At 47.1% G+C, this 24,422-nt stretch overlaps 1 protein-coding gene across 2 annotated transcripts in view; it reads left to right on the forward strand.

Annotated features, from left to right (window-relative positions):
• The window catches only part of CCBE1 (collagen and calcium binding EGF domains 1), a 248,153-nt gene that overhangs the window by 212,009 nt on the left and 11,722 nt on the right, over positions 1 to 24,422 (forward strand). For both annotated transcript variants that reach the window (XM_036101774.2, XM_078060235.1), the window contains exons 3-6: positions 7,051 to 7,103; positions 11,624 to 11,758; positions 14,035 to 14,187; positions 22,981 to 23,084. In XM_036101774.2, coding sequence (XP_035957667.1) covers positions 7,051 to 7,103; positions 11,624 to 11,758; positions 14,035 to 14,187; positions 22,981 to 23,084 — 445 coding nt within the window. The remainder of the gene's footprint in view (positions 1 to 7,050; positions 7,104 to 11,623; positions 11,759 to 14,034; positions 14,188 to 22,980; positions 23,085 to 24,422) is intronic.

A 24,422-nucleotide genomic window follows, 5' to 3' on the forward strand; every position in this document is an offset into this window, starting at 1 on the left:
GATCAAGTCCTGCATTGGGCTCCTTGCTCAGCAGGGAGTCTGCTGCTCCCTCTGCCCCTCCCCCTGCTTCTGCGAGCACGCTCGCTCACTTGCTCTCTCTGTCTTATTCTGACAAATAAAATCTTTAAAAAAAATCACTTCTCATTCTCCCATCTACTGGCCACATTGCTATTAGACTTCATATTAGAATTATATTCCTAATCATGGATTTTGACCTTGCATTTTTATTTCTTATTCCCATTATTTGGGGTTACCTTGTGAAAGAAGAGGCCAAAAATATTACTTTTCCATCATCTTAAAATCAAAACTTTTCTCCCTCCCTCCTTTCTCCCCTCCCCTTCTCTTTTGTTTTTTGGAAGAACGTATCAGCCATTGAATAAGAAGTGGAAGGAAGAGATAAGTCATAAGATGAAGGCATCTGGGAAGAGTGGCTTTTGCTATTTTCTTGCTGTGTTCATAAAGCTGTAGCTACAACACTATTCTGACCCTAAGCCAGGCCCTGTGCTAGGTAACTTTATTATCTGTAATCCTTGTGATAATTCTGCAAAGCAAATATTATGATTCATGTTTCATCCACGAGGAATCTGAAACTCAGGGAGTTTAAGAGATGAGCCCAAGGTCACATCGCAAGCTCTTTAAGTGACAGAGCTGGAATTGTAAACCAGATTGCTTGACCCCAAAGCCATTGCTCCATCCACCATATGGAGCTTGGCACAAAGAACCCTAAAATACTCTAAAAAGTGCAGTTCTTTCTCTCATTTAAAAAAAAATTCTGATCCATCTGGTGCATATCTAGACAGCTATGCAAAGGAAACCCCAAATCTTAGGAAAATTTACTATTGTGGAGCAACTGTTGAAATATTTCTTGCCTTATAACTCACTTGACCTTTCAAGATCCCTCCTTGTCCTCTAATTCTATAGACAGTTAAAAAAAAAAATCTTTTCTAGAATATGCTAACTAACAGCAGACAGTCAGATGATGGCATTTCTACCATCTTCATTTTCCCGATTCCGTTTTTCCTTCCAAAAGCTCTCCTACACACTCGGTTGCTGGGATAGATCTCTGGCTCCACTGTTTTTATTTATGATTTTGTACGTGTGTTAACGCTCCGGGGCACCCAGGGGAAGCCTCCACAGACTTTCCTGATTAGCAGATGTTGCCCTTTCTATGTAACCACCACCCCTGATCACCACTTCCCCTCGCCAAGAAACGAGAAAAGCATTTGCATTTGGAAAACCAAGCTATGACACATGAAGTGGATTAAGAAGGACCATCTCCCCAGAATCCACATGAGCTTTTCCCATCTTCGTTTGTTTTTCTTAAAGATAAAAACCACACAGCCGTGTTTGTAGTTCGGTCTAACAAGTGCCTTGCTTGCATAACGAGGAGATTTCACTTTGGCTATCTTGACTTCGTTATACGTAAATTATGTTGTAAGTAACCTTTGAAATGGCATGACATGTGCGGCCAGTGTTTATTTTTTTATACTTTGGAATATTTCGTTGTTTATTTTAAATGGTTTATGTTGGATGGGTGTTTAACATGCAAAATAATGCTGTCTTCCCAGGAACTCTAGAGAAGCAGGAGGGTACAGTGGAATCTCAGGTCTCCTCTTGAGCAGAGAGATGGTGTTAGGTATGCAATTTAAGAAAAAAACAGCCAAGGGGAAGTTAATTCTTAGTTGAGCAGATATTTAAATGAAGCATACCATTCTGAAGCTTAGATCTTCTCCTGATAGAGCTCCGTAGCCTTTTGAAAGCATATCAAATCACTATGTTATTTAATTTCATAAAAAGGCAAATGATAGATTACTTTGGGCTCCCCTAAATGGACAATCCCAAGCCTTTGCAATGCTCAGGAAGATCAGAATGCCCACATATGATGTCTTGGATGTAGAAAGAAAGATTGTTGTAAGGGTTGCATCCATGTGCATGAACTTTGAAATGCCATCAAACTTCTCAGCAGCTGTACGTTAGGTGCACTATTTAAATAGAAATAGAACCATATGTTTAAATGTGCTGTTGTACTTAAGATGTATCAAAAACACATGTTTCCCCTCCATCCAACTTTCTTGTGATTTGCTTGAGTTTCAGATAATCTAGGGCACTGTTCTTCCTCTTACAGTTCTCTGTAGGACAGCTTCAAGTAATACAGTAAGAGCTGTAAAATTTTAATGAATACCCTATTAAGCAGTTTTCTTTCTGGTTGTTAGGAACTTGGACTTTCTTAAACCATGAAAAACTAGACAGTGTAAGTTTCACGGAATGTAAAGGTAGAACCTCTACCTCTGTTAGAAATAATAATCAAAATTTCTACCCCAGGGGCTTTGCTTGTCATGTAAAATTATAAATCAGTTGGAGATGTTGGGAAATTATGTCCAATTGGAAAACTCTGGACATTGCCACACATCATTCATAGCAGTAAATCACACACACACACACACACACACAAACCATAAAATAGGCTGAGGAATGATTCAAAATAACCTATATTGAGTGTACACATACAGATTGTCAAATGTGTCCTTTGCAGGGGAGGGGACCTTTAGTTATTTCACTCAAGTCTGATTCAGGAACATCCCAGATGCTACCGGTTTTTATAATAGAAGCCCACTTGTTATGCGTTTGAAGTAAGATTGTCCACCACAGCTGGATTGCACATGAGAAATGTTGCAGGGAGAAATGAGGCTGTGCTGTACCCAGTTGGGCCTCAGAATATTCTCTCACCAGATGTGATATTTGTAAGTTGTATACATTTTTAATTCATTTTATATAAAGTTTATAAATGGATTTAATAAAATTCTTGTAAATTTTAAAAGTTTTAGGAAGAGGGGCACCTGGGTGGCTCAGTTGGTTAAGCATCTGCCTTCGGCTCGGTCATGATCCCAAAGTCCTGGGCTCGAGCCTCGCGTCAGGCTCCCTGCTCAGCGAGGAGTCTGCTTCTCCCTGTGCCCCACCCCTGCTCATGCTCTCTCTCTCACCTGTCCTCTCTCTCTGTCTCAAAGTCTTTAAAAAAAAGAAAAAAGTTTTAGGAAGAGATTGCTGAGATTGTTTCTCCTGTGAGTTTAACCCGCCTAGCAGACCAGTCTACAAAGACTGATTTGACGGGCACCTGGCTGGTTCACTGGGAGAGCGTGCAACTCTTGATCTTAGGGTTGTGAGTTCAAGCCCCATGTTGGGTGTGGAGATTACTTAAAAACAAAATCTTAAAAAAATAAATAAAATTGACCAAGAATTTGTAAAAGTAGAAAGTAATGTTGTTAAATTATTGTCTCACTGAAATGTGATGGAAAACATGCATTTAAGTGTATCATATTTTTCTTTTTTTTTTTTTTTTAAGATTTTATTTATTTGACAGAGACATGGTGAGAGCAGGAACACAAGCAGGGGGAGTGGGAGAGGGAGAAGCAGGCTTCCTGCAGAGCAGGGAGCCCGATGTGGGACTCAATCCCAGGACCCCGGGATCATGACCTGAGCCGAAGGTAGACGCTTAACGACTGAGCCACCCAGGCGCCCTAAGTGTATCATATTTTTCTTAGAAGTCTTTGTCTAACCTGGTGGAAGGTTCGGACCATTTGACAAAAGGTGGGAATTTGCTTTAGGACCCAGATAATGCCTAATTTCCCCGATCTGTGGTTCCTGCCCCCGTATTCACTACAACGTACAAATGATAAGCTCACACACGTGGTGGCGATAGACTGCAGGTGATGTGCACTTCCCAGGCGCTGGACCATATTTAACCTAAAAAGCATGTTCAAATACAGATGATTGAGAATGATATTTTGATGGGAATAACCTTGAATGTGATTTCTCTTACTGTTACAAAGAAATCGTTTTTTTAAAACGATAGTTTAACCTTTATAATCAATGCAAAAGATCTTGGGCTATATTTTGGAGATTTGCAAATTCACCACACCCAGGTTAATTCTTGGCCTCTGAATTAACATACTAATTTTGGACGTGGTCAAGGGAAGCTTACCAGGAACCCAGCTGGGAGAGAAGGGGAGGGAAGGAAAGAGTAACGAGGCTGGAGAGATGGAGAACAAAGGGGAATGTGCTGCGGTGGAAATGTCAGTGTTGTATACTTTCACACACAGTGTAGACATTTTGTGACCATGTAGGTCCTTTTACAGCCCTGCCATTTTTTTAATTCTGCAGTTCTCTTTGTTGCATTTACTTGCATTATGAATCCTGCAAGACTGTGTGTAATTTTTGCTTTAAAATAATTAAGCATGAAAAAATAGCCTTTTATATGTACCCAGATACATCATGCATGAGGCATTTTGTTCCTTCCTAAAGATCCAAGTTCCCCCCGGTACCCTGTCCTTTTATTCTGAAGAATTCCCTTTAGTGTTTCTCATCACGCAGCTCTGCTGGTGATGAATGCTTGGTTTTCTTTAATCTGAAACGTCTTTATTTCATCTTCATTCTTGAAGGGTATTTTCACCGGATATAGGATTCTGGGTTGACAGGCTGGTTTTTCTCACCACTTAAAAGATGTCCTACCACTGTTTCTGGTTACCATCGCTTTTGATGAGCAGCGCATGGCCACACGCTTATAGATGTGCACATTCTCTCCACCTGCTTTCAGGATTTTTCTCTTTAGTTTTCAGCAGGAGGACTACGATGTCTCTAGACGTTTTTTTACGTGTGTGTATTTAACACATTTCAGGTTTGCTGAACATTTTTAGTCTGTAAATTTGTTTTTCACTAAACTTGGGATATTTCTTTTTTTTTTTTTTTTTAAGATTTATTCATTTCAGAGAGAGAGAGCACAAGCATGGGGTGGGGGGAGAGGGAGAAGCAGGCTTCCCGCTGAGCAAGGAGCCCGATGTGGGGCTCGATCCCCAGAATCCTGGGATCATGACCTGACCCAAAGGCAGATGCTTAACCCCAGGCACCCCATCAACTTGGGATATTTCAACCATTTTTCAAATTTGTTTTTGGTTCCGTTTTCTCTCTCCCCACCTTCTGGAACTCCAAATACCATACATTAGAGCTTTTGAAATTGTCCCACCAGTCCCTGAGGTATAGTGCATTTTTTTAATCTTTTTTTTTTCTTTAAATCGGCTTATTCCTGTGCTTAGATCTTCAAATTCACTAATTCCTGTCACCATTCAGTTGTTAAACCCATCCAGTGGGATGGTTTTTTGTTTTTATTTTTTTTTAAGATTTTATTTATTTGAGAGAGAGAGAAAACGCATGAGAGGGAAGGGGTCAGAGGGAGAAGCAGGCTCCCTGCTGAGCCAGGAGCCCGATGTGGGACTCAATCCCAGGATTCTGGGATCATGACCTGAGCTGAAGGCAGTCACCCAACCAACTCAGCCACCCAGGCCCCCTGGTTTTTTTTTTTAATTTGATATATTTCCCAATTCTTCTATTTTGTTCTTTTCATAGTTTCTGTTTCTCTTAGATTTCCTACGTTTTCATTGATTACAAGTGTATTTTCCCTTATATCTTCAAACATAGTTGTAACAGCTGCTTTAACGTTGTGTCTGATAATTCCAACATCTGCAGTTGGAATTGGCATCGTTGATTGTCTTTCCCTTGAGAATGGGTCACATTTGTACAAGTTGTATCATGGAGACCCTGAATCCTGTTCAATTCATCCAAGGAATGTTGATATTTCTCTTTTAGCAGGCGAGGAACTTGGTTGGATGTAATGTGAAAACTGCCTTGCAGTAGGTGGTAGCTCAAGCCTTCAGCCTGTGTTGTATTTAGCGGGGGTGTTTTGAGCCTGCTCCTCACACGCATGGGTTAGGGCTTACCAGAGCTTGGGAAGAATTTATACCTAGAATTTAAGGCTCCCCTTTTCCAGCACTCTCCCTTCCAGGGTTTCCCTCAATTTTTCATGCCTCTGGTTGCCCCAGCTTTGTCATCCTCCATTTGATTGAGCCAAAACTCTCTGTGGGTTCCCTGTGTTTTAGCTTTCCACACCACATAGCAAGTGTGATAGGCGCTTTGATAGGCTAAAGCCCTAAAAAGCAGGAAACTTAGCCCGGGTTGGTCCCTTGTTCAAAATTTCAACTCTCCTCTTAAATCCTGCCCACTTCTCTTTACTCACCAGGACCTACCCCTGGTGGTTTGCTTCTGTTTTGTCCGGAGTTTATAGTTGCTATCTGTAGGGGGTTGGTCTGTTAGGAGCTTACAACTCCATACCAGACACTTAATATTTCCAGTGGAGATTTACATTTTGAACTGATGGCACCATTTCTCTACCTCAGGCAGAGATACAAGTCTTGAAATTTTTGTTAGAATTGCCTGTTGTTGGGGCACCTGGGTGACTCAGTCGATTAAGTGTCCAATTCTTGATTTTGGCTCAGGTCGTGATCTCAGGGTCGTGAGATCGAGCCCTGCATCGGGCTCCATGCTCCACTTTGAGTCTGCTTGAGATTTTCTCTCCCTCTCCCTCTGCCCTGCTCCCACATGCTCTCTTAACACTCTCTCAAAATGAATGAATGATGAATGAGTGAATGAATGAACTGCTTGTTTGCTGTTTTGTTAATTCAGATAATTTAGATACCTTTCAGCACCTTATGTGGAACAGGTATAAAGCAAGCACTCAAGTGGGAGTCAGAATGCTTGGGTCCCAGCCTCAGTCTTACTAATAATTAGCTATCTAATTATTATTATAATTAGCCATCATTATGTTATAATTATCTAGTTGTTAGCTAATTGTTAAAATCAGCAAGTCAGTGAATCCCTGGCTTGTAGGCTGAGGGGCCTGGCCAGCCTCAAAGTTCCTTTATATCCTGAGGCCTCCGATCACCTGATCTAACTATCTTGAAGTCTCTGCGTTAATCCACTTCATTGGATTCAAGTGATTAATTACATATATTACGTGATGAAAAGGGCATCCTGCTATTGGAAGATGTGTCCATGTGCTATTGATAATATTTCCCCTTTTTATCTCTGCTTCCCTTAAAGCTACACAACCCCTTCTTTCCCTTAGGCCTCACTTTTCCCTGGGCACAAGTCATTCAATAACTAAAAAGAATTATATTTTTAATCTAACATCCCATTTAAAATACATTTTTGTTTGTCTCTTAGGAAAAAATGCTGCAAAGGGTATAAATTTGTTCTTGGACAATGCATCCCAGAAGGTATGTAATATAAAAGATTGTCTTCTCACCTTGTTTGTGACTAGTTGTTAGGTGTCTATAAAGTTCAGATGTATATAGAATGTATGTGTAATTTCAGGGTTTTTTTGGCATTAAATTCTTCTAGGGCCAATTTAGCTCCATGTATAGTATGCTCTACCCAAATCATTACACAACTTATACACATATATTGAGCATCCTCAATATATACAAACAATACACATGTATTTCAGGTTTTAAGCTCAGGAGGCTGTATTTCCCTAATCATGTCATACACAGTTAGAACACAAGCATCCTCCCCACCTCTCTCTCTGCTTTTCATATGCTAAGCTCAAAGCCCCTTCAAGCTCTGTGCTCAGCCCAGCACTGAGGAGACAGAGCAGTGTCAGACCTGGGCCCAGTCCTCAAAGCCCACACCGTCAAGCTGGGGAGACAGGGTATAGACAAGCATGAAATCAGAGATACCTGAATTTTTTTTAAAGATTTTATTTTTATTATTTATTTGTCAGAGAGAAAGAGCGAGGGGGAGCACAAGTGGGGGGGGGGGGAAGTGACAGGCAGAGGGAGAAGCAGACTCCCCGCTGAGCAAGGAGCCCAATGTGGGACTTGATCCCAGGACCCTGGGATCATGACCTAAGCCAATGGCCAAGGCTTAACCAATTGAGCCACCCAGGCATCCCAAGAGACCTGAACTTTAATTACACTTTCCATATTGCCTTAGTCCATTCTGGCTGCTATAACAGAAATACCATAGTCTGATGGCTTAAACCACAAATGTTTATTTCTTTTATAGTTCTGGAGGCTAAGTCCAAGACCAAGACCCTGGAAAACGCCATGCCTAGTGGGAGCTTCCTGGTTCATAGATAGCCACCTTCTTGCTATGTCCTTTCATGGCAGAAGGGACAAGAGAGCTCTCTGGGGTTTCTTTTATAAAGGCACCAAGCCCCTTCATGAGGACTCTGTCCTCATGATCTAAGCCCCTCCCAAAGGCCCCACCTTCTCAGACCATCACCTTGGAGGTTAGGATTTCAACATGTGAATTTCAAGAGGACACGAGGATTCAGTGCATAACACATACATCCTACCTTAGTCTTTGTGGGAAAGTATTAGTACTTGACTCATGGTTGTTTTAAGAATCTTAACGACATGTGAGGTACTTGGAACAGAAGCTGGCTCTTATTAAGTGCTTGATAAATGGTGGTTCCTGCTGTTGTTTTTAATAATGACCACAACATGTGTGGTAGAGGCATTCAGAGCAGAAAGTGTCTGGAGCAGGCCTGGAGCACAGAGGACCCAGGGCAGTCTGAGGTGATCTCAGGAAGGAGGGGGAGCCAGCTGATCAAGGAAGGCTGCCAAGCACCTGGACAGGTAGGAGCAAGAGAGCTGCAAAGGATCCCAGCGCTGATCCAGAGAACGCTAAGAACTGTTTGGAGAGCGTGATATTAGTTTGCCTGGGGCCGGGGAGAGGTGGGTGGGTGGGTAATGAGAAATCGGTTTCTTCACTGTCAACCAAGAAGCCAGGCCTTTGCAGAGAACCAGGAGCGCAGCCAAGCCAATTCATATTGCATTATCGCATAGAGAGCAGTTTCTTTGTCTCAGTTAGAAATAAATGAATCCCCCCTGCGTATTGCTCTCTTCGGTGAAAGGGTGGAAGAGTTCACTAAACCATAGCTGGGACCTTTGAGAAAGCTGCTTTAGGAAGGTTGGTTAGGAAATCACTTTCCATAAGATGGTTTATGTGGCCTTGGGCCTCTCTCAGACTGAATTTCTCACTGCCAGCCAATTCTGTTGGTTAGAGCATGGTGGAAAAAACCCACAAAGAAAAAACCCACAAAGGTCAAAATAATTGCGTTCTTTTATAAGCCAGCTTTTCTCAGTCTGCAGCTCTGTCCTTTATATTTCAATTTGGCAGATACTAAGAAAACTAAGTTTAGGCCAGTCGATTTAAGATCCCAGCTAAAGACCTTGCCCAGCCTAAATAAAAACACATTACATGGGTACCACATACTTAGGGTTTCTTGAAATGTTAGCTGTTGTAGTTTCAAACATCAGAGCCTAAAGGTAGCCTCCCCTCGCCCTCGGTGGGGCCTGTGATACTGTGATTAACAAAGCCTTGCCCTAACTAGCAGGCTGCTCTGTTGCTGTCAGTAGAACACTGAAGTGTTTCAATCTCTGGGAAGAAGTCTGTGTGTGTGGGCTTCTTACTAAAGATCTCCACAGTCATAAAGATTTCCATGAGCAGGAATGCAACATAGAAATGTAGAAAGTCAGAAAAGATAGTATAGGATTGTCCAGAGAAGCAGAGAGAGGTTTCCTTAAAGGAATTAGTTGACAAGCTTGTGGAGGCAAGTCAAAAGTCCGCAGGATAGGCTGGAAACCCAGAAGCAGGGTAACGGTCTGAGTCAAAAGGTCGTCTGCTACCAAAATTCCCTCTTCCCTGGGGGAAGTGTTTTTTCTATTAAGGCCTTCAACTGATTGAAAGGGCCCACCAACATTTTGGAGGGCAATCTGCTTTATTCAGACTCTACCAAATTAAATGTTGATCGCATCTAACAAATATCTCCACAGAAACGTTTAGAATGTCCTTGACCAAGTATATGGGTACTGTGGTGTCGCCACGTTGACACATAAAATTAACCATCACAGAGAGTAAAGGGACTAGAATTTCTAAACAAATGTGCTGAGGAGAAGGTGCAATTTAAGAGAGTGTTGCCTCATGTTTGTTACTCTAAGTCAAAAGTCAACCACCCGTGGCCAAATCTGACCCACCGCCTATTTTCATAAATAAAGTTCTATTGAAACACGACCATACTCATGCACTTAAGTATTATCTACGGCTGCTTTTGCCCTACCACCGCAGAGTGGAGTAGTGGTTGCCAACCAGATCTACTTTGCCAAGCCCTCTGCTGTATTATTTTGATTTGCCAGGTGATAGAATAATCTCATTTGTCCTAGCTCAACAGTTATTAATTGAGCATAAACTGTAGGAAGAAAGTAGTGCCAGTTAGTCCAAGGGACACCGTCCTTTACAGATACCCAGACAGTAGTAAGAGCTAGTAATAAAGGCAGCAGAAGAGCAGGTTAAGCTTTACTGTGTGTCGGGCCCTGTGCTTTAAGGCATCATCCAAGTTAACCTTCATAAAAGCGCCATAAAGTCGTTATTACTGTCACCCCTATTTTATAGGTAAGAGGATGAGACTTACAGGACCCGAGGTCACAGACGACATAGTAGCAGAGTTCGGAGGGCTGGCTCTGGAACCCATACTCTTCACCATAAGGCTGCATGCCTCCTAGCCGGGGACAGAGCAGGCATTCCACAAATAAGGCAGAACACGGGAGCAAGAGAAGAGTATAGAGCACAAAACATGGGCTGCCTAGGGGCACCTAAGCGTCTGCCTTCGGCTCAGGTCATGATCTCAGGGTCCTGGAATCGAGCCCCACGTCGGGCTCTCTGCTCAACAGGAAGTCTGCTGCTACCTCTCACACTCCCTCTGTGCTCTCCCTCTCTCAAGTAAATAAAGTCTTCAACAACATTGGCTGCCTAGAGGTGATATTTAGTTGAGGAAACCATGTTTGACTGGCAGGAAAGTAGACCTGGCATCACAGTTACAGGGGAAAGGATTTAGCAGGGGCAGCTTTGCAGGTCCTCATGAGAATGCCATGATCCTTGCCCCACGGACCCCGTCTGCATCGGAGCTAAAGACAGACCGACCCACCCACTCCACCTTCCTGTGCGGCGGAGCAAAGCCGGGTTTACTCTGCGTCCGAGGATCATTTATCTGTCAGCACCTAGGGAAGATAGCTCAGTGATTGAGATGCTGGATCTAGTCTGGAGGTGAATGTGCAGCCTGAGCTCCTGACTCCGAGCCAAAGTCCCTTCAGAGGCTTGTTAAGTATCCGTTTGTAAGGACTGGGAGGAGGAGATGCTTTAATTCTTTTCAAGTAAGAGGGCATCCAGAGACCTCCAGCTGCTCCCAGCCCCTCCTCAGCATGCAGGATACACACACACGTGCACACACGCATGCCCCAGCCCTGCATCACTCGCACCAGCTCTGTTCCAAAGCCTCCCTCACGCTCCTCCTAGCCTGCGTGACTTCCAGCCGTCGCACTCACACGATGGTGCCCACACCCCTCACCGGGGCCGGCTGTTCTTTATTGTTCATCTGGAAGGAATTCCCTGTCTCTATTGCAGGTACTGCTGCAGGGCTGGGGCATCCAGAGCATCTTGCTTTCCAGATGAGCGGCAGACCCCAGCGGATGAGGAGGTGACCCGGGGAAAAATCACAGGGGATGTTTGCCTTCAACCACGGGCCAGGCTGAGCACCAAGTTCCCCGACGTAGTACTTTTTAAAAGGTGGCCCATGGCCCAAAGGGTTAACACCCTTCTAAACGTAGCCGGCCACCCTTCCCCATTCCTGAGCAGGGTGCAGCCCCGGAGGTCTGTTCCAGACCCGGGCCCCGTGTCGCCGCCCCCGTGTGCTGAACGACTGTGGCTGACGTGAGCTCACCCTTGTCTTTTTCAGATTACGACGTGTGTGCCGAGGCTCCCTGTGAACAGCAGTGCACAGATAACTTCGGCCGAGTGCTGTGCACCTGTTACCCAGGGTTCCGGTACGACCGGGAGAGACACCGGAGGCGCGAGAAACCTTACTGCCTGGGTGGGTTGGCGGCACACGCTAATGTCCCAGCTCCTGGGGTCGTGATTCTGTCCTTCGTTGGATACTCTCCATCCGTGGGGCCGGCTCCCCGGAGCTGCTCTGACCTTTGTTTCTTCCCTTATGTCCCGGTACTCAGATAATATCATGCCAGCCGTCACTACCTTGATCAAACCAACCTCGGCCGAGGAATTCTTCAGGGAGCTGGTACCAGTCAGATCCTAACAGGCAGTGAGATCTGAGAGCAGGAGAAGGGGAGCATTATCAAGTGAGAACGAGAACAATGTCAAACAGAATATAAGTGGGCAGAAACGTCAAAACACAGAAACATGAGACTCCACGTTCCCGCGGAAGGCAAGGCAGAGAGGCTGGGAACGAGGAAGGGCCCATGTGGCAGGCAGATTGGCAGTGAGTCAGAGGGAGCTGAAGCCAGCCGCCTGGACTGCGCTGAGCGAGCTCAGCATCGGCCCTCGCCACCGGCGGGGTCCTCCCCGCACTGGCTGGGCTATCCAGCCGTGCCCTCTTTGTGTTTCTAAGACAGGGTGAGGGTGATTGTCCCCTGGAGCCACGTGTCTCCAAGTGTGGTCAGTCCGTGGCTAACCTGCCTCAGAAACATCTGGGGCTCTTGTTTTTAGAAAAGATTCCTGGCCTCGCCTCCAGAGCCTGAGGGCGGGTCCAGAAATCTGCATTTACAGAAACGTCTCTAGTGACCCCCGTGCACAGGCGAGTTTGAGAAGCCCCTGGAGGATGAACTGAGGAGCCGGGCACATGGTCCCAAGTGGAGAATAAGCGAGCTGTGATGAGCGGCCCCTCCTTCTCTGTCCCAACTGGGGCTCTAGAGAATGCCATTGAAGAGAAGTTCTAGATATTAACCTCCTAGCTTCTCCCCAGTGGCACCTGTGGGGGCACCCCACACTGACAAGAGGACTGAGGCCACTAAGTGGACCCAGGACCATTGGCACCTCCTACAGAGAACAGGGCGCGCCAGTCTGTCTCTCTGAGGTCCCGGGCGCGGGGGCTCTCCTTTCAGTTTGTGGTAGCTGCAGTACTCTGCGCTTCCCATTTGGGGATCCACAAAACTAGCATTCTGTTAAGAATTCCATCTGTTTCTCTCCTTTCAACCTCCTCCTCCCTCTGGACAATAGGGGCAACTTCACCCTTGGGTGTAGGGCAGAGGCACGTGAAGAAAGGTGTTCAGCCTGAGGAGTTGCAGAGGTGAATGCAGCTGAAGCACATAGTCCACAGGTGACACGGTGCATACTACCAGGGGAACGTCCGAATGACCACACTCCCGGGGGCCCCCAGGGGCCTGCCACACATGGGGGTCTGCCAGAGGTGGGTCCCGGGCCGCTGGTCCAGAGTAGCTGGAACGTTGTCCGCATCCTGAAGTGCAGGGCTGAGCTCCGTCTGCCTCCCACATGTACACGGTCAGGACTGAGTATCGTGTCCCCCCCTCCCCCCCCGCCACACACACACACACACACTGCCACCTGATGTCTTCAACCAGTGAGCAGGAAACAGACCCGGGCCTCCCTCTCTTCCCCTGGTGGGAAACACTTTTGTTTCCACCCCATTCCGCAGGGGAGCAAGTCTGTGATGTGCACGGTTTATGTGGACTCTGACTGGTGATTTGTTTGATGGTCTCATGGCTCGTTTCCACAGCTCATGGGCGGTCCATCTGGGTCATTGATGACACCGAGATTTCCTGGGGAAAACTCCCCATTAGATTCATCGTGACTATTTTCTTTTGCCAGAAGTGGCTTTTCTCAGGTTTCATTACATCTCTTCACTGGGAAGGAGCCATTCCTAACTGACCTTGGGTCACCATCCTGCCGCTCTGAACCTAGAGCCATAAAGGGGGCGGCAGAGGGGGGCATAAAAACCCTCAGCCCACTCGGGTCCTTGCAGAAAATCACGGCTCTGATGTGTGCTTTTCGAAGTGCGTTGCTATCTGTCAACTCATTTCCTCTTCTGAGGAGCCCAGCCAAGTATATCAGGCCGGTGACCTTATCACGTCTTGTAGATGGGCATTTTGAGGGCTGGCAACGCTTGCACCAGGCCACATGACTTGGCAGTGGCAGATCCCGTCCCTGATCAGCTTGCCACCGTGGCGACACGGCCTGAGGCGCTCCGGGCACGCTGGCTCATCACCTTCTCTGATCGAGGCTGGCAGAGGGTCCTTTGCAGACCTTCATGGGAGGGCCACGCTGAATGTCACCTGTTGTGTGGGAAGAGCGTTCTCTGAAACGGAGCATTCTCTGCCTTTGGTCCAAACCCAGATATCGACGAGTGTGCCACCAGCAACGAGACGCTGTGCGCACACACGTGCATCAACACCGTGGGCAGCTACCGCTGTGAATGCCGGGAGGGTTACATCCAGGAGGACGACGGGAGGACGTGCACCAGGGGAGACAAATACCCCAATGACACTGGTGAGTGGGGCAAGCGATGTGCCCCCATAGGTCGGCAGGCCCTTGGGAGCCCACCAGGGCTTTCAGCCACTGACATTAATTCGTGGGCCAACTTGAAAATGAGCGCAAGAAAGGGAGCAGTGGGGGCAGGAAGGGGCGTTTGCATGAAGGGCAGGTGGGATCTGGGTTAAGAGAGGGGTAGGACATAAGGTCGAGCCCAGTGGAGCAAAGCCTGCCAGCAGCGAGGGTTGCGAGCTGGTGCGTATTTGCGGAAGCTCCCCACCAAGTGGAGGTGGTGCTGTGCTCGAGCAGACATCAGTAGGACTTAGCTAGGTGCTTGGACCACCCTCAGATGAGCAGAGCAGAGGCCAGAAACCCTGTGTTCTCTCAGAGAATGGGTTGAACATCGATAGGAAAAATGTCTGTGTCGGGTAACCGTGTGCATTAATGCTGCTTAATGTATAGTCCATGCAGGAACTCTTTGTTACTTGGTTCATGATTGCATAAAAGCAGAAGTCAAGTGTTCAGACATTTTTATGCCCATTCGAGAGACATTTTGTCTAAATCCAAAGATCAGTGCTTGTATTTCGTCGCCTTTTTCTAGTCATTGGTTTTTATTGTGTTTTGCAAATACAGTCCACAGTGAAGTGAAACAGTGTTCAAAGCTGGCCGTCACAGAGTTCGAGAAGCTGATCTACGTTATGTCAACCCAATTCAACTGATATGTCTGTCACTGAGGGATACGATCAGCCCGAATGTTGGATCACCCCCTTAAGTTTGGAAGACGGAGCCCGTGTGCTCCTGTACCCGACAGTCATAGGCCAGGAAGCTGCTCCCATCTTCCTGTGCTCGGGGCATAGCTCTTCCCCACCCCCCTTGGGAGGGGACAGGATGCTGTCTATCCAGAGAGGCTGGCTGGGCCTTGGACCATCTCTGATTGGGGAGGGGGTCCTGGGCAAATCACCTGTGCCAAGAAGGCAGGGAGCTGGGAAGGCTAACCGGTCTGGGCACTCGGGAAACGGTGATTCTTGGGTGTAGCCTGAGATTTCTACAAGGAGTGGAAGACAATTGCCATCAGCTGAGGATGGCAAACAGCTGGGAGACAGCTGCCTCATATGGAAGAGCTACAAAGCAAAATTCTGAGAGCAAGCGGGTTGAGTCAGGAGGAAGCCAGCATATATTAGAAGTAGATGCAAAATGTGTTTGGAACCAGCACAGGATTGGGCAATCTGGAATAATGTGAATGAATCAGAGGGCTTGGTCTAAAGCACTTCTTACGGTCTAAAGCACGTGGGGCCTACATGCCCAGAGGTGCTTAGAGCAGGGGTGAACAGTCTTTTGGGCAGAAGCGTGGATTGAGGAAAAATGTTTGCAGGCCTTTTTTTTTTTTAATTCAAAATTAAAATCACTTTATTTTTGTCCCGTGGTGGAGAAGGTGGGAGAGGGGGCAGGTGTGTAACTTACCTATTTGATTGTCTCCTTTATTGAGAGGAATTAATCCTTTGAAAACTGGGGTGCAGCCTTTTAGCCACTGACATTAATTCATGGGCCAACTTGAACATTAGCCACGAGAAGGCAGCTTCCTAAGTTTTCATGTTGGAATTGGATTTGCAGCTATGCTCTGAGCCGGGAAGTCCAGGGGCTGTGTGGGCGACTCAGCCTGCCAACTCCATTGTCTCTTTGCCTTACATTTCTGTTCAGATGAAACCTGTTGACTTGGGCACGAAGGGCAGCGTTGAGCAACCCAATCTAGACCTTAACCATCAGAAACCGCAACCACAAACGCTTACTGCTCGAGTGACGGGTGGGATTAGATAGGAGGGATCCCTAAATAACAGGATGTGGCCTCACCCCTGAGCGGTTCCCACCTGGTGGGGGCGGGGTGGTCTGCCCTGGGACCCGGCCTTTAACTCAGAGAACCAGAGAAGCTGGTTGGAGCTTCCAGAGACAGTGTAAGAGTTTTCCACTGAAATGTACTTGTTCTTTGGTCTCGGATGGCCTCCCTGTGTTGAGTGGTACCCTAGGGAGGGCTCTTGTCTGAGCACAGTGATAAGGTGGGCCTGGTGGGAGGCACTCACCTCCTGCCTTGTGCTTTGGCCGTGTAGACCTGCCCAGGGGCCCAGGTACAGAGTCAGGGCCCAAGAAGTTCTCCTTGTGTCTCTGAAGTTAGCAGTCTGTTGTGTTAGGTCAGTCCTCAGACCACAGTCTTCTGCTTCCTTCCCTGAGAAATGAATACTACTACTTAAACGTTTTTAGTGTAACACACAAGAAGTTTCAGTGTGAGAGAGCAAGTTCAAGAGATCAGCAATTTTACTTCAGTGATGAGCAGTTTGACTTCTCTGGCTGAGAATTCTGGGAAAAACTGAAGTGCTTGTAATGGTAAGGGATATAGATAGGCAACTTTTTTTTGCACCTTCTCTCTTAGTCCTTTCATTTAAAGATGACCTATTTTATCTCGACCGTTTATTACAGCATGTCCCCACATTGTGTTCTACAGAGCTTTGGGGTCTTGTGAGCTGCAAATAAGCCTTTCTCCAGAAGCATCTGGGTTCAGATGTTTGGGGAAGAACATGCTACTGCACCCACTTTAAGGGTTCATGGGCCACGTGCGTGAATGGCTCAAAGAGATTGCCTTTTTCAAAAATGTTAATTTTGATTGAGCCTGAATTTCCCCAAATTATTTTCTTAAGAAAGGCCTATAAACATCTCGCAGACAAGAGTATCTTGAAAAATAGAATTTAGAAAATGCTAACTTATTAACATCAAAGGCCTGAGCTCTGGGGTTGAACTTGGTAGGTCGTCTGGTTGGCTTTCAGGCAAAGACGCCTTCGCTAGATGAAGCAGCCAAAAGCCCAGAGTGAAGCCATTTGCTGTGGATGGTGGAGCATCTGATAAACAAAAACAGGACAGGAGTCCTCCATCCTGCCATACCGAGAGACAGTTTGTTCCTGTTTACAGGGAAATCAGTGGGAGAGGTCTTTCTGTTTAATTAGTAAGAACTGTCTGGTGGTTCTACTGTTGAGGTTTATTGTCACACAAAACTCATTTACAGATGAGCCTAGACTGCAAATTCCCTTTCTCCTCTCTCTCCATCCTCCTCCTCATAGAACAGCTACAAATAGTTTAAAAAAAAACCAAACAAAAGCTGAACAGCACTGTCTGTTGAATCGCACTCCCCTGCCGCCGGCAGCAGCTTTAGACAAAGAATTTCTCAGTATTTTTCAGTCACCGGTGTCCATTGAATTCACCACACACGCACACAGGACGAGCATTTGGTTTTAGTGTTTTGCTAAGAAAAACATTCCAACACCAGTAACCAAGGACGTCAGGAGGGAAGGGCAGAGAGGAGGAATCCAGACCCGTAATTAAAATTGTGAGCAAGGACAGGCCTGTCGTAGGCCCTGAATGTGAGAGTCATAACTCAAGCGACGGGCCACCGAGAAGGTGGGGGGATGACTTTGATGGTGCTGGCAACAAAACGCAAGCACCCCAGAGGCGTTTCTTGGACAACCGGGAGGCCGTGGAAAGTTCCTTGGCTTGGGGGCTAGGATTGCTGGCAGCCGGAGCTGCTGCAGCATTAACCGCTGGGGGTCGTGGGGCAGGTTCCGGGCCCCAGCTGCCTGCTCTGTAGGAGGAGCAGGAATGTGGGACTGGATAGCTCTCAGGACCCTCGCGCCCTCCCGCGTCTCTTCCACAATGTGGTGGGATGTAGCGTGAGTAACCAAAGCCCGACCGGCCCTGCGAGCCCTGGTGCAGTCCTCATTTCTTGCTCCTCCATCTAAATGAGCACCAAGGCTCCGAGACCTGCCCAGCTTCACCACCTAAGCCGAGAACTTTCCTTACAGCATCTTAAAAGATGATTCGTGAGCATCCAGATACTCGGCTCAGCAACTGGAAAAGTTAGGGGCCAGGTGAGCCAGCTAAGCAGCTTCATCTGTTTTGGACTAAGGAATAAACCTAATATTTCATCGTGATTATTTTTTTGGTGAAGAGATAATGGGTTTTTTTTTTATATAATGATGATTGAATGTAAACATGTGGGATCTAAAATCTCCTTTCCCCCCTCCTTTTTTTTTTTTTTTTTTTGAACTTTGCATTGTCCAATGTCTGACGTTAGAGTCAGAGGAATTTACAGTCAAACCCAGCCTCAGCTCGCTGTGAGAAGAGCGGGTGGAGAGCAGTTGGGGGGGGAAAGGTTGCCATGCGCCCACGGGCATGGTGGCGCGAGCCGTCCGGCTGCTCAGCAAGCAGGGCCCGCTCGGTCACTTCCTTGCTTTGAAAATATGTCACTGGAACCAGCTTAGATACTCCAGGGAGTCTGTGTAGCACTGATGGGGAGACAAATTAAGGACATGCTGGCTCCGTAGTAATGAGCTTACTGCTCTATTTTGCAACTTGTGTTTACTTTCTGATAGAGCGACCATGACCCCCGGCGTCCCTTACTACAGTTCAAAGTGTCAGGGGCGGCCAGGTGTTTCGTGTAACTTTCAAGCTCCACTAATCCCTAGATCAGTGGTTCTCAGCCTGGGGAGCTTTAAAAATTGCCAATCCCGCTCCCTGGCTGCAACCCCCAGATGCAACATAATGGGATTTTTTTTAACCCCCCCCCCCCGCCCCCAAGTGGTTATAATGTGCCAGTAGCATTGAGAACTGCTTGCCAGGGCACAAACCTGCACAGTCACCTTTTAAAAACAAACATGTTCTGTTCGTTGGTGACATTGCCCATGTGCAATGTGTTGGGAACATCCTTTAGTTTCTGAGTTTATTGAAATACTACTAATACAGTATCTAAGGAATTCTATTTCTAATGCTTTGGGATACATATCCTGCTCGACATTAGTAAAAATTAGAGCTCTATGCCCCCATGTGGCTAATCAATAATAATGCACCTTTAAAATCTGAACTGGTTGGAGCAAAATGTTGGGTAATCCTTCGCTTAACATGAGCATGGTCACGGTTCGAGATACTCAGTGACTATAGCATGAATTGAGAGGACTGAAAACATGCAAGATCAGAGATGTCTCCCCAGATTTCTAAATGAATTATTAACGTAGCATACACGAGATTGTTTTAGCTGCAAGTTTGACATTACTGTAGACAAATTGCAGGATAGATGAGCCCCGATTCAGGACAGATTGCATGTTCCAGGCCTGCACACACAATTTATCTTCCAACTGTCTGAGAGCTCTTTCCAAAGGATGATGTAAAGAGCCCTATCCCACATCTGTTATTTTGTAGGGAACTTAATACCCACAATAATAACATTTATGGAGCACTTGCCATATACTGGGCACTGTTCTAGGAACTTACAGGTCTTATTTCATTGCTACTATGGCAGTTACCCAGGTGATAAATGCGTTTGTCATTTTACTGTTGGAAGAACACACCCAGAAGCTGTGGCTTCCAACCTAAAGGATACTAATTGGCAGCATCAGGATTTAAATCCTGATCATCTGACTCCACCAGAGCCTCTGTTCCCTGCTACTCTGTTACTCCATGCCTGTGAATGGACACAGTTAATCCTTGTGTCTGTGTTCTGATGATTATACAAAGGGACAGAGAACAGACCAGGCATTTTCAGGTCAAAGTCCCTCTGCAGAGCTTACTCCCCAGAGCAGTGACAGCTGAGCAGCATGCGTGTGCTTCAGAGTCCCTTGGAGGGCTTTGGCACAACTCTGCGCTAGGCCCCGCTCCCAGGATTTCCTATTTTTGAGAACAGGTGCCCAGGCAGTGATGGTGCTGCTGCTGGTCTGGGGGTCACACTTGAGGACACTGCCCCGGAGTCTGCCTGCCAGAGAGCACCTGGGTATCCTGAACAGAACCCCCGGTAGCCGGCTCCCTGCACCCCCACGATGCCAGATTCAGGACCTGGGAGCTCCCAGCCTGCGTACACAGCACGCTGGAGGACCTAGAGCAAGTTACTTTCCTTATCTATAAAGGAGATTGAACCCAAAATACATCACTTCTAACACTCCCTGATCTAAATGGAGTAGAGTCTAGAACCCGGTAGGGAGGTTTATTCTTACCGTGAAAATATCAAGTTGCCTCCATCACACCAACGCTTGGAAAATTTAACCGAGTACATAGAAGCAGAAATGGGAAGATGGGCTTCTAACTCTGGTTCACGATGGCCTGGCTCTGCCAACAGGGCTAGTTCCTTACAAAGGTCAGCTGCAAATTGTTAAACAGGTGTCCTCATCTGTTTTGCACTCTTACTGCCTCACATGGCCTGGCAAATAGCAGATGCTCCAAAGGTGGACAAGAGGGAGAATGGGGAGGGATGGATGAGCGAGAGAGGTGGGTTACGGGATGGGATTATATAATTCGACCAGTAGATGAGATGGAACGGATGAATGCTAGGTTGGCAGAGATGAATGTCCTCCAACTGTCCTTCAAGTGCTGACAAAACTAATAAACCTGGAGTGGGGATCCTCTCTTCACCCAGTGTAGTCTGCATGGAAATGCCCTTGTATTACTCAGTTATGTTAGAGACGGATCTAAATAACTCTGGTCCTCCTCACATGAGCCCAAGCTCTGTAGGCAAGTAGGACTGTAAATTGGTACATTAAACTGGGATAAAGAGCCCAGAGGAAATAGCCTGAATTGTAGAAAAGGTGTTGGACTCAGATTCAGGAAACCTCAGTTCTAAACCCACATCAACCAACTTGCGAGATGACTTTCAGATACCAAATGTCAGTCTTGCCTCATTCTGTTCATGTGAATACTATCCTTCAAGAATTCTGGGGTTCTCAGGCAAAAGCAGTGCAAAGGGCGTGGTGGGTCTGAAGACGGTGCCAGGCACTGTTTCCCATCTATTCCTGGCAGGTGGCATGCCCACTCTTTCACAGGCCTTACCTTCATTTAATCATCACGGTAGCCGTGGGCCGTAGGAATTATTCTTCCATTGTTATGGTTGAGGAATTAGGGCTTATCGAGGTCAGATAACTTGCCCAGGATTCCGGAGCTCGTCAGTGACAGAGCTGGGCTATATAGCCGGGACAATAGCACTTGGCAGACCACACTCCTAACCAATCCCCTTACCTCCTCCAAGCAGAGACCTTCCCTAGCCTCATAATTCAACTCAGTACTACACAGCTGCAATGGGAGTCAACCTCACCCCCCAAGTGTACCTGTTGAACATGCCATCAGTGGGAAGCCGCTGATAAGACAGCTAGCCTAGGAAGTGGGAATGAGTGAGGTGTTCATGTTATACTGCGTACACATAGGTGGATTTAGAGACTGCCATTGTCGCATAGATCCAGGTGCTTTTTCCAGGCATTCAAAACCTGAGCTATAGGTCGACCCTGTTGCTTATGGTAACTTAGAGATGGAGACCTGCTTCACCTACTTGAACCTGCTGGCTTGAGAAGTGTGTTCCCAACATGGGCGCTCCAATCCATAGGCCTCCCGTGACGTGCAGGGATGGGGTGTGGCAGGTGAATAGCCAGAGATCTCAGTTGTCAAGTTGCCCCCAGGCCCCCTCCCCTCCCCAAAGAGCAGAAACACCGGTCACCATGTAGATCACCAAGTAGGGGACTGATGCCCTTGGAGAAATCAGCGGGCTGCGTGAGGAAGTTTCATGTGAGCATGGGGCTCTCCTGATGTCCAGCACGTCTGTCCGTTCACTACTTCTGTCATAGACTGCCACCAACTGGGTGGCTTAAAGGATAGAAATGTATCATGTCTATTCTGGAGGCCACAGGTCTGAGATCAAGGTGTTGGCAGGGTTGGTTCCTTCTGAGGGCCATGCAGGAGAATCTGTCCCACCCCCGCACCCCCCCCCCCCGCTTCTGGGGGCTTTGCCAGCAATCTTTGGCATTCCTTGGCTCCTACCCTATTACCTGACCTCTGCCTTCATCTTCATGTGGTGGTCTCCCTGGGTGCGCATCTATATCCTGATGTCTCCTTTTTATAAGAACACCGGTCATGTTGATTATGGTCTCTGCCCTGTGACAGTAGAACTTCATCTTATTACGTCAATGACCCTATTTCTGAATAAGGTCACATTCTGAGGTACTAGGGATTAGGGCTTCAACATACGAATTTTGGCAGGAAAACAGTTCAACCTGTGACGCTCTACTTCGCACGTAGTGTGTGTCCACTACATGAGCGACCAGAAATTCCAGTTCTTAGGTGGCTTACACTCTGGTGTAAGTAGAGTAGCCTCTCCATGGGGAAGCTTAGAACACCGCCATTTGAGAGGACACGTGGTAAATGCTGGCTGACCTCAGGACCGCAGTCTCTCTGTAGAGAGGACAGGCTTTGTGGAACATCTGACCTGGGTCTGGATAGTTGATGGGTTTCCATGAATGGAGACGGCACAGAGGGCTTCCCAGAAGAGGGGGGAATAAGATAAAGCACATGAGCCAAGGAGGACAAGAAATGGCTTAGAGGGACGTTCCTTGGCTGTCCCCAGTTGCATTCCAGACAGCCCTGGTGAACATTGGCCCTTGGACGGGGGTATAAATCATGTCAGGTTGGTAGATCCCACCTCCTAAGAAGCACTGACGAAAGGGCCGTTGTTCCCATGTTCACACATGAAAGAGGAAGATCCCGGGGTGCCTGAATGGGAACAGCTGAAGACAGAGCACTGGGGGCCTGGGTGGGGGTGGGGGGCGGGAGGGAGGGGCTGCCTCCATCTCTCCCCTGACCCGGGAGTGCGGTCAGTGACCTGAGAACCGTAAAATCGCCGGCCTCCCTCACACGTCCCGCTGTCCGCGGGTCCTCCGGGGACTGCCAGTTGCGAGGCTGTCTTTCTGGGGTCCGGACGGCCTCCAGCCTCCCCAACCCACCCGAGCCTGTCCCCTCGCGCAGGGCATGGCGAGAAGTCTGAGAACGCGGTGGAGGCCGGAACCTGCTGTGCCACGTGCAAGGAGCTCCACCAGATGAAGCAGACAGTGCTGCAGCTGAAGCAAAAGGTACGTGCCTGCTCGGCTAGGGACAGTCCCGCAGTAAGAGGGCTCGGCAGAGGGGAGAAGGCAGAATGTTGAGAAACGAGGAAAATGAGTTGTCACGCACGACCTCTGTGAGCGTTCACGGAGGTGGGTACCAGCTGGGTTGGTACCTGGGCTTGGCTTCGCCCGCCCACCCTCAGAGCTGCTGTCGGAAGGGCAACGAGACGATGAAGGCAAGAAAGGGATCGATTAGGTAACTGTTAAAGCAGGCCATGAGGTGAGGGGCGTATGGCAAAGCTGTCCGGAGGATGAACTAGGACTGTTGAAACTTTTGGTAAAACAAACGTCCAGACACATGGTGCTGGGGCAGACGTACACAGTTCTATTTTAGCTAACATTTTGGTGATGTTTTACGACCGAGAACGTCCTGTCTATAAACATCTATAAGCTGATGATGAATTTCTGTAGCAGCTTTATTTTTCCCATTGGAAAGCAGCCTCGTGTCAACAACAATGAGGGCTGACTCACTTTATAAAAGGCTCCCACGCGAGCCTCAGAGACTATCAGATTTCTAGTAACATTGTTAGGCCATGAGTAATGCCCCCGTGATGGATCTGGGGACCTGATTTCTTGAACAACTGTCCTGAATCCAGATCGATGGTATTTATCATGCCTCAGTTCAGTTATTTCACCAGCAACTCAGAAATTGCTCTTACACTGATAAAACATATACTTACTGGTTTGTTTAATTGCTTCTGCCCAAGGCTCTTAGCACACCAAAGAGGCGTATATAATCTGTTTAACTTTGTTATTCTAAAGGGCAAAGGGTAAGCATAAGACAATATTGCTTTTCCATGTTCAACAAACATTCAAGCAGCCCTTAATGAGAACCACAGCTACCAGCAGATCAATGGGCAGAGAAGAAGAATGGCTTTGCTGGTCTTTCATATGTTGTTGGCAAAGATCTATATATGTATCCTGTAATCACGATCCTAAGTAGTCTGTGATCCAATGATAGGGAGAACGGGCGGAACACTTTGTAAGCATAGCACATAAACATATCCCACACATACCCTCAGGTTAAACTTGGATTGATGTTAATATTTATTGAGCAAATCCAAAAAAGTGTCCATGGAAGAAATAAGTTCGTGTTTCATAGGCCAGAGGATTAGGGCTTGGGGGAGGCAGTTGCTCAATATCTCAAGGCCTAAAGCTGTTCTCTGCTTCCTCTCCTGGATAGTTAAAAATCCAGGGGGAGACGAACCATGAGAGACGATGGACTCTGAAAAACAAACTGAGGGTTCTAGAGCAGAGGGGGGTGGGAGGATGGGTTAGCCTGGTGATGGGTATTGAGGAGGGCAC

The sequence above is a fragment of the Halichoerus grypus genome, chromosome 13 (assembly GCF_964656455.1).
Source record: "Halichoerus grypus chromosome 13, mHalGry1.hap1.1, whole genome shotgun sequence".
In the NCBI taxonomy this organism is placed as follows: domain Eukaryota; kingdom Metazoa; phylum Chordata; class Mammalia; order Carnivora; family Phocidae; genus Halichoerus; species Halichoerus grypus.